This window comes from Hipposideros armiger, unplaced genomic scaffold, assembly GCF_001890085.2.
Source record: "Hipposideros armiger isolate ML-2016 unplaced genomic scaffold, ASM189008v1 scaffold_391, whole genome shotgun sequence".
NCBI classification, from domain to species: Eukaryota; Metazoa; Chordata; class Mammalia; order Chiroptera; family Hipposideridae; genus Hipposideros; species Hipposideros armiger.
Window position 1 is genome coordinate 1,268,359 of NW_017731741.1, and position 11,071 is coordinate 1,279,429.

At 39.1% G+C, this 11,071-nt stretch overlaps 1 protein-coding gene across 25 annotated transcripts in view; it reads left to right on the top strand.

Annotated features, from left to right (window-relative positions):
* EPB41L2 (erythrocyte membrane protein band 4.1 like 2) overlaps positions 1-11,071 on the top strand; it is a 210,049-nt gene that overhangs the window by 120,175 nt on the left and 78,803 nt on the right. For all 25 annotated transcript variants that reach the window (XM_019663475.1, XM_019663486.1, XM_019663469.1 and 22 more), the window contains exon 4: positions 4,153-4,257. In XM_019663475.1, the coding sequence (XP_019519020.1) occupies positions 4,153-4,257 (105 nt within the window). The remainder of the gene's footprint in view (positions 1-4,152; positions 4,258-11,071) is intronic.

Below are 11,071 nucleotides of genomic sequence, written 5' to 3' on the forward strand. Positions count from 1 at the left end.
GTGTCACTGGCCCTCATATGTGGGATCCGAACCGGGGCCCTCTGGCGTCCCAAGCCAGTTCTTAACCATCGCGCCACTCGGCCGGCCCCCCCATTTATTTTTTTAAACAGATAAAACATACTTGTTTTGTATTTTATACTTCATAATTTCCATTACTCATAGTCTCTGAAGATCTGATTCTGATACTTTGTGTAACTCTCAATAATAACAACCGGTTTCCTCGTGTGTTTGAATTATTATATTTGTTGGGATTTTGCTTGTGGAAATCATTTGCTTCTGCCAGACAGCTGGGCACATCCAATCCTGTACCAGTTTGAATTGATTTTTTTTTGGGTACTTTTGAATCAAAAATATAATGTTAATGCCAGTCCCCAAATCTGTGTGAAGGCCATGTCATGGTAATTCTTCTCCACCTCATTTGTTGAGCTATGATCATTTGAACAATAATTCTACTGTGGAATAAGTTGGTGTTTTGTGTTTAAAAGATAGTGGGGTTTTAGCCAAATAATTTTGAGAAACATCAGGTTGATGACAGGAAACAAGTTGGTTTTTTTATCATAGAACTTCTCAGGGTATCTTATGCAAATAGGAGTTTTGATGCTTAGTAATTATGTACAGTAAGCAGAATTTTTTTGGTCCCACTCTACTCCCCTGTTTGCGGATAAGAGTATGTGTATACTGTAAAACCTTGGATTGCGAGTAACTTGGTTTGCGAGTGTTCTGCAAGATGAGCAAACATTTCCAATACATTTTTACTTGGTAAACGAGCGATACCTTGCAAAATGAGTAGTTTGTTTCCAGAACGAATTATGCTCACAAACCAAAGTATTACTATATATGGAGCATCTCATGGGACCAATGGGATCAATGGAACAAATTTTGACAAATACAACTCTGTTTCCCGATACGCTTGGCTTTGCTTATTGTCTCCTCATTGTCTTATCTCTTCATTGGCACCACTCTGCTCTATGATTCTGTGTGTGTGTGTGTGTGTGTGTGTGTGTATGTACCTAAGTATGGGTGTATATCTGCTTTGTATTTAAACTCCTTGTATCTGCTAATCTTATTACCCCTAGAGTAAGACATTGCCTTTGGTAGAGCTCTTGTATCAGGCTATCTCATAGGCCACTGGTCAATTGTCTTTGGATCAGTTGGACCCACGTGCCTAGTTATGGCCAGAATGGTAAAGTATTAGGACTTTTTTGGTATGGGAGGGTGCCTGCTTTTATTTTCTGTCTTGGCCGGTTGAATGTAAAGTTCCTGACACCATATATATCTTATTTATTGTTGTTTCCCCAGTGTTTTACCATAGGAACTAATACATATTGGATACTGGATCAGTATGTATTGAACCTTTTGGCTTGGTAAGCCTTCACGGTCATCAGAGAGTGGGACAATATATCTATTAGTTGTATTGCATGGTTTGTCCATTATGGATGGGTTACTTATTTTGTTTTATATCCTCCAGTATCTTTTGAATAGAAAATGGCTGTCAGACTCTATAAACATCCAAAGTAAAGAGTAAGTTTATTTGAATATGCTGTCTCTCTGCTGTAAAAAAAAAAAAAAAAAATTTCCTCCTTTAAGATTAATTGCAGATGTCACATTCTTGGTGAAGCTATGATTTTTCTTTGACACAGTTACTCAATCCATCTTGTTGTTGTTCCCATAGCACTTTGTACATGCATCTTTCAGCACATGCCTCATAGTATTGTTGCATTTTTGTCTTTCCAGCCAGACTTGGAGTTCATTGAGGGTGGAGATACTGAATGGAAACTTAAGTAATATGTGTGTTTGGTTAAGATCTTATCAAGCATTTAAAGGATCTGTTTCCTGGAGAGGGAAGGAGAGAATAGTAGAGAAGCAATCTGAGCATCTAGAAGATAATTTTGGTGTTTTTTAGTTGTGAGCTAGCGAAAGAACAGTTGGGAATGGAATTCAGCTGTGATTGAGTACAGCACTTGGTTTGGCACTTGGACATACACTGTCTCACTGGGTTAATTTAACCCTCACAGTGAGCCGTGAGGTAGCTGTGATCTCACTTGACCCTTGACTCTAAGGAGACTAAGTGGTTTAGCCATTGTCACCTTGTCTAGTAATAGTAAAGTGCTTACAAAATGTTGTATGAGGGAGGAACTGGGTCTGACTCCAGCCCCATGCTGATGCCCCTTGATGCTGCTCGCACACCAACACCAGATTGTGGTGGTGAGTTTCGTGGCTGTTTCCCTCTTACTCTTTGAGCGGAATATTGTCCATGAGAGCATGTTTCTATATTTGAAATGGAAACCAGTGAGAAAGTATGATTTATTAATAAAAATTGACTTTGCACCAATATTGGAATGTGTTTTCTCTTTCAACTGGGATACATATTGACAAGTTGTCTTATATATCTTTTTTACCCTAATATCCAATGGCATTATAACCAAATAAAATAGTATGAACCTCCTTTTGATGGTCTGATTTCTTCATGATGTCTGCAGCTACTTAGTTTCAGTAGTTAATTTGAAATTAGTTGTCATTTATAGCCAGAGGTGTCATAGACATGATAATTTTGAGAAATATGTCTGATTAAAAGATCAAGTTTTATATATACTTCCATTGAGTTTTTAGTGTCTTTCTAGATAAAAAGATAAACCTTCATAGTAGATAAAATTTTTTTTCTAATTTATACCTCACTATAAATAGATAGTGGGTGATAGCTGCGGCAGGATCTATAATAGTTTGCTCTTTGTTGCCTTAGATAAGAAAGCAGGTACTGAAATTAGAGCTATAGTCAGTCACTATGAGCCTGAGTGGGTTCAGTGTCACCTCATTTAAAGTAAGTATGTTACGTATAGTTTTTTTAGTTGATTCACTTATCTCAAATGTACGTGGTAATTTAAATTTCTGGATATGTAGTGATATGGATATGGATTGCTTATTAGGATGAAATAATGTAATCTGTGCAGCTTTCTTTCTCTTCCCTTTACTGTTAGACGTAATTCCATTTTTTTAAAAGAAATGTTACTATAAAACGTTTAATAAAAGTTCTGATTCTCCTTTGCAAGTCTTTTAAGCATGAATTTCTTACTTTTGCTCCCAGAAAGAGGAAGAAAAGGTTAGAGGAGAGAAACAACCTCATGAATTGAGTTTCTGTGAAGACTATCTTTTCATATCCCTTATCATGGTTGTACTTATTTGAAAGTAAAATGTCTTTTATGTCTACTCAGTTTTTAAAGATGTGTGGGAAACATTAATTTTCACACACTGGATGAACTAACAAGTATACATTTTGATAGTGTGAGGGCATCCAGGTGGAGGATGGAAACGTCTGATGGCTTGTTCATTTTTCACTTGCAGTCCAGCGGTTGCTTGTATCCGTGCAGGGGATGGAGGCATGTGTATGCCCTGGCCTTGCAGTTGGGCATTCCCAGCGGTGTGCATCTTAATTGGAAATGAGCTACCACTTTATGTTTTGCCATTGATTAGACGGAGCTTTTCTTCCATGATTGTCAAAGGCTTTCACATCTCTATTGATAGCAACTTCTTTAATTAAAAAACAAAACTCATCAAACTGAGGCAAACATGTTAAATCCTTAGAGGCAGCTGATTTATTGTCCCAGTTCCATTACCTTGTATTTTTAAAATTTGTTCTAAAGAGTATATGCCATATCATTCTTGAGAAAAACTGTAGCTTATATTGAAATTTTTTTTTCTGTTCTACAGATATCACACACAGAACAAAAATCAGACGTAAGTGCTGATGGAATCAATCATGTTAGGGTACAGTGAAGAATAAGGCTAAATGATTTTCCTTGTAGATATGACATGAGCCACCTTGAGGAGTTGAGGGAGGTAGTTCGGACATATTTTTGTATTGTTTTAAAAATAAATGAACTCCTAGCATTTTACTTTTTAGTGCTTTTTATATTTACATAGAGCAGCAGTAAAACAGAGCATCTGTCCCATCATGCACTTGTTGTATGCATTTTATGGGTAGGGGGGAATCTAAAGTAAAAAGTTATTAATAACTTTTGTATTAAGAGATTGGAAAACAAATATTTTATATTGGTTTAAGCTAAATACTGTTATCTGATAGGCTGCTCTGTATTTACAGTACTCATGGATCATTTAAGTGCTTGAAAAGTAAAGGTGATATTTCTTTTCTTTCAGAAACGTGCTAAGGGACAAGTGTTATTTGATGAAGTGTGTGAGCATCTGAACCTCTTGGAGAAGGACTACTTTGGACTTTTATTTCAGGAAAGCCCTGAGCAGAAGGTAAGTGAAGTTATTTCAAGTTTATATCTTCTTAGAAAATGCTGTATTTTTTTTAATTAGCGCAAAATTTGCTTTAAAATAATGTTTTACATTTTATTACGTTTTATATTCATTGTGGAAATTTGGTAAATATTGAAAGCTTGTGTAGAGAGAATCATAACTTTTTGCTGTTGTGTACATGTTTGCTTTTTCACATTATAAAAGGACAGAATGGAATGTCTTATTCTATGTTAATTATTAGAGACTGAAATAACTGATTTAAAAAATTTAAGGTTGAAGTTTTAGTTCTTGCATTCACCTGTACGGTAGGCGTTAAGCATGGCTGAAAAGCAGGGAAGGAGGTGTTTGAAAGGAATGGCAAGGGTGCCCGTGTGTGCTTGTCTGGAGTTTCGAGAGAGAATGTTTGCCTCGCTGAATAGATTTGGTGGCCATGTGGGGTGAGGAGCTGCTTGCCCTGTTGGGTTATTGGGAACAAAAGGGGATTGTGGTCCAGCCACACTCGGGGTAGATTTGACCGGCCAGCAAGTACCCTGTGGAGAGCTACCTGCCATCAGGAATGTGTTGAGATTGTTTCTGCCCCAGGAAGTTCTCAAGACACTAAGTAGGAGCATCAGAGTGCTCTAATACTTGAATGCTAATTAGAGGGAATTTCAGGGTTTTTCACTTTCATAGGTGAATTAAAGAGAGAAACATTAACCAGTTCTAGCAATGAACCCAGACTTATCCTTAACGTTCTGTCTTAGTCAGTTTGGGCTTTTCTAACAAAGTACCCTGTACACTGATGGTTTATAAAGAACAGACGTGTATTTCTCATATATAGCTCAGGAGGCTGGGACATCTAAGATCAAGGTACCAGCATATTCAGTGTCTGGTGAGGGTCCACTTCCTGGCTCATAGACAGTGCCTTCTTTCTTGCTGTGTCCTCACGTGGTGAGTGGGGCAAGGAGCTCTCTGAAGCCTCTTTTATAAGGGCACTAATCCCATTCATAAGGGTTCCACCCTCATGACCTAGTCACCCCCAAAGGCCCCACCTCCAGTACTCTTACATTGGGGATTAGATTTCACCATATGAATTAGGGGTGGGGGGATTCGAACATTCAACCTGTAGCACTTTCCTTATTGTCAAGAAAGGACTTTTTCCTCTTCTGTGTCACTTTCTGAGGCTGAGGACTTGAGTCTGGTGGAGAAGCTACTGAGTAAAGAAGAGTGCACGTTTGGTCCAGGGCTGCACCTGAAGGGAAGACCTTTTAAGTGTTAGACTGTGGCTGTGAGCAGACTCACTGTGATCATTCTGTCTGAGGATGTGCAGAGCACTTGGTCACAGTGAAAGGAGTTCCTTTCCAGCATCCAATATTCGCATCACAGACCACAACAGTCAGTAGATGAACATAGGCTGTACATTTTGTTATTTGCTCACATGCCATCATTGTTTGTATTTATGTGTCCTGGTAATGAAATCAGGGTACTAAAGGCAATAATTATATATGAACTAAATTTTCTCAACTTGGTTAGTGTTATATCCCTGATACCTAATTTGTAGTTTTTAGTTCCACATTTAAAGTAAAGACAATTAAATGCATGCCTGTCTGCTGAATAGTATGTGAGTATTCTTATTAGAACTCTGTTTAGAATACTTCTTTCAGAAGTAATAACATATTAGACATTAGACTAAATAAACTCTTTTTAGACTTTAATTATAAGGTGGTCTTGATAATGTTTTCAGTCATGCACCTTTCTGTTGGCCCTCAAAGCTGCAAAAGAGAAAGTGAGGGAAATTGGTTATTATCCACTTTTAGTGAGATTATGTATTGGTACATCCATGGGAGCATTTAATCTTTATAAATAAGGGAGATCATCCAGTATGTTATAAAATATGTAGAATAACATGTTCTGTTAGTAGAAAGAGGATATGCTATATTAGATATCTGCTATTTCTGGAACATTAGATTTACATAGGGAGAGTGATATTCAGATGGTAGGATTCACTAGTTTTGATTGATGACTCCCAGGATATGAGTCTAATCCATAGCTTTCATCTGAAGCTCAGACTCATGTATTTCACTTGACTGCTGGATACTACACTCTTGTCTACAAGCAAACTGGTCATCTTCCCCTTAAGTTTCATATGTCCCCTGAAGGTGGGTATAGATTCCTTCCAATTCTTATACCTCCTTTCATTGTTTATCAGTTAAGAAGGTCTGCCTTTCCATCTGCTAACATCACTCTCCTGGTTCTCTTTGTCCACAGTTCTTGCTTTGGTTTAGGCTCCTATCATCTCTTGCTTTGACTATTTTATTAGCCCCCTAACTGGACAAACTGCCGTGTCCCCGGCCCCTGTGATCATTCTTTGCACTGCTGCTAGATTGAGCTTTCAGGATGCATGTCTGATTTTGGCACTTCCTCGATTAAAACCATTTAATGGATACAGTCTAACCTTCTTAGTGTGGTTTACTAGACTCTTTGTCATGAGACTTTAGTCTATTTATTTAGCTTCATTTCTTAGTAACCTCTCACATATGGTCCCTATTTAATCCACACGAATTTCCCTCCTAAAAGGAGCCTTGCTGGTCCATACAAGATCTGCTTGAACGTACTATTCTTTACATTTGGAATGCCCTGCCCATTTTTGTATTGGAATGACTACTTTTCCTTAAGCTCCAACTTCAGTATCCTACTCTATGAGATTTCTTTGATCACTCACCACCAACCTTCTGGCCCCAACTGAAGGAAAGTTGACATTTCCGTCCATCTGTTGTCTAGACATTTAGCACAAGCCTTTTTTGTGTATCAGTCTTTCTCCCCATTAATCTAGGAATTCCTTAAGGGTAAAGAGCATACCTTTTTATCTGTGTAGCCTTAGTATATCTAGACATTAACAGATATTTATTAAAGATCACCTGTGTGCCATTTCATACCCATTAGGATGGCCACTATAAAAAAGCAAACAGGGCTGGCTGAGTGGCTCAGTTGGTTAAGAGCTCGCTCAAGAGTGTGAGCTCTGAGCAATAGCGGTTCGAGTCCGGGCCTGAGCTGAGCAGCCACTGAGCTGCCAACAGGTGGCAGGATGGCTCAACTAAAAAAAAAACAAAAACAAACAAACAATAAGTAACAAGTATTGATGAGGATGTGCAGAAACTGGAACCCTTGTATACAGGTGGTGAGAATGTAATATAGTAGAGATGTCGCCGGAGCTCACAGGGATGTCCAAGAGAGGGCTCAGCCCCGAGCAGCAGTGACCGGGTTCTTCTCTTGGTGCAAGAAAGAACAACTCAAGAGTGAGACAGATGCAGGGAAGCGAAAGTGATTTGTTGAAAATGAAAGTGCACACTTGAGAAGAAAGTGCAGATGCACTCAGAGAACAAGTCGCCCCAAGGAAGCGCGATCAGGGGTTTTTATCCCTCCAGGGGTGAGAATTGATGATGTCCCATTGACGTGGTTCATTGATCTCCTCCCCCTGGGTAGGACCCTTCATTTCCCGCTTTTTCTTCCATATTTGGTTCCTCCAGTACTGTCATAGTGTCACATGCATGATGAGAGTCATAGTAACCACAATGGAAATGAGGTTATAATGATATTCTAATTAGCTTAAGGTGAGGCCCCTGTCATAGGGATCAGTCTAACTGGATGAAACTAGTTCTTGTTTTTCTCCAGCTGCAGGTACTGGATACAGTCACTTGTTACTTGTGTAACCAGTGAGGCACCTGACCATATAACCCTGGAGGAGGTGGTCAATTTCCTAGGCCACATATCCTGCTTCACAGCTATTATGGAAAACAGTATAGAGGTTACTCAAAAAATTAAAAATGGAATTACTGTATGATCCAGCAGTCTCACTTCTGGTATATATTCAAAAGAATTTGAAAGCAGGATCTCAAAAAGATAGATGCACACCCATGTTCATTGCAGCATTACTCACAATGGCCAAGAGGTGGAAGGAGCCCAAATGTCCATTGATGGACATTGGATATAGAAAATGTGAACAGGCTATTACTGAGCCTTAAAAAAGAAAATCCTATCACAGGCTATAACATAGATAAACCTAGAGGACATCATAATTAAGTGAAATAAGCCAGTCAGAAAAAGACAAGTGTTGTATGAGTCTGCTTATGTGAGGTATCCATAGTCAAACTCATGGAAACAAAGTAGAATGGTGGTTTCCAGGGACCGAGGGAAGGGAGAAATGGGAAGGTGTTGTTCAGTGGGTATATAGAGTTTCAGTGTTTGCAAGATGAAAAAATTCCAGAAGCTGATGCACAACAATGTGAATATTGTTAGCACTGCTGAAGTAAACTTAAAAAATGGTTAAGATAGTACATTTTATGTATTTTTTACCACAATTCAAAAAAATTCTACTCATGTGCAAGCCAGTATACTCTATTGTGTATCTAGCAGTGAACAATCAAGACATAGACCCTGCCTTCTCTGATGTCCCCACTTATGTTTTTTTGAGGAGACAAGAGTAAAAAACCAAATTACACAGTTACTAAATTTCTACTGCTGCTCTGCTGGAAAGATTCAGGGTGCTGACAGGGAAGGCTTTCTGGGAGAGAATGCTGCTTAAGCAGAGACCTGAAGTGCGAGTGAGCTTTGGCTGGGTGAAGAAGCGTGGGAAGCACATGTATAGGTGCTTGAGGCAAAAACGGCTGTTGGAAAATTGGCGAGAAGCCTGGTGTAGCTGGTGGGGGGGGGGTGAGATGAGGCTGGGGGACAGGTGGCAAGAGGGGTCAGCTCATGCAGAGCCTTCTGCACTGTGTTTTAAGGCTTGGGAGATTTCCTTTTTCCTAAGAAAAATGATAAGTTGTTGATGCAGTGATGCAGTGATGTGAGACAACCAGTTTTACCCTTTAAAATGTCACTTTAGCTGTTAGAGGGACTGGGTTAAGAAGCAACTTGAGCAGGACTGCCCACCCAAAGCACAAAAGTGGCCTCAGTTGAGATTGTGGTAGTGAAAGTAGATGGGTAAGTGGTTTAAGAGAGATTTAGGAAGGAAGTAGAAGCAATCTGATGATTGATTGGTTGTGAGGGACGACAAACACCAAGAATAAGGCCTGGATTTCTGGATGGATGGAGGTGCCATTCAGTGAGAAGAGGGAGGACCCAGTTGGGGGGTGGCAGGGTATATCATGAGTGTGGTCAGATAACAACGTTCAGAAGAACAAGTAAATCACTACATTAATTTTGGATATTTCTTAAAGAATGGCAGCTACAAATACTCCAGGTGGAATCTATCTCAACAATAAATGGTGCAGTAGGGTGGTTTTATTTCCTGATGAGAATATCATATTTATATTGAGGCTTGTAGTCAGGCATACATTTTTATTACTTAATTTTTTAAAAAGCCCTATCTTTATTCATATGTTTTATTCATAATCAATTAAGGAGATAAGGGAACACCATTTCTAGAAATATCTAATAATTCTGTAAGAAAGGAAAGATAACCAATTAATAAAAACACAAAATAGAACTATGAAACAATTTAAGTTGTTTGGAAGTGAAGAGCACGTTGTCATCACTGATCTTGGTGGGTAGTTTTGGTGGCACTGAAGGATCATTGTAGCATATCATTGATTACCAGCTGCACAGTACCTTCAGACACACTGGATTCTTGTGTTTTCAGTCTTGATTTCTGTTGATTATCTGAAAATTTCTTATCAGAAGGTAGTATCTGGGAATATCCTAGATCCTGGGTTTCGTTGGAGGGGCAGCAACTCCAGAGGCACCAGAGACATACAGGGAAAGTCTGAGTTGTGTGGCCTCAGGGCGAGGGCTGGAGGGACAGCCTCCATTATCCTGTGTGGAGCCTCATGTGTAACCTACAGGAGGGCGCCATCTTCCCTGTGTTGGAACCACCCCCCATAACTTAATTCTTTAAAAAAAATTCTGAGGTGGCTTTTAAAACCATGAAAATATTTCAGAATGAGAAAGACATTGCTATTGATAGCTAATCATTCTGGGATTCTTGCAGCAGACCCTGTTCTAAGCTCTTTGCGTGTGTTGTCTCAAATAGTTCTCACAATAACCCTCTAAGGTAGGTATTATCAACCACACTTTATAGATGCAGGAGGTTGAGGCATAGAGAAGTTAAATAATTCACCCAAAGCTGCTTAGGTAATAGGTGTTGAGGACAAGATTCAAAACCAGGCAAAGTAGAAGAAGAAAAATAGAAAATTCAACAATTCTAAACTTTCTGTCAGTCAAGCTAAAACTGGGTACATTTTAGAGCTATCATAACTGGGAAAGTGGAAGAATATTGGAATTTTTCATCTTATTAAATTCTGAAAGTCATCCTGCAAGGACATATATATAGGGTGCCAAAGGGTGTTATAGGCAGTGTTCCCGGTGTGAGTTTTCCAGTTGATGTTTCTATAACGATATCAATAAATTTAGGGGATGACCTGACTTACTGATGGTGATTCTGTGAGAGTCCATGCCAGTGTTCCTATAAAGGAACTTTTGCTTCCTGTCAGAATCACCTGGGATATGAATTTCCATCCTGGAATCTTACTTATTTTTCTCCTACCCTCATTGTTTACTCAGACACACACGTGCACACACATCCACCCTGACATTATGCTCACTGGGCATTCCATGCTTACTCGCTTCCCAGTTAAAAAGTAGTCCCATCACTGTTCACATATGGGATATTGAAGGATATTATGGGTTGTGGGATATGTCATATCCCTCAGGTATCTTGGGACAGAAAATAGGTCAGTGTCATAGCCTTTTGGGGCTGCTATAACAAATATCAGAGACTCGGTGGCTTATAAACAACAGAAATTTATTTTTCACATTTCTGGAGGACGGGAAGTCCAAG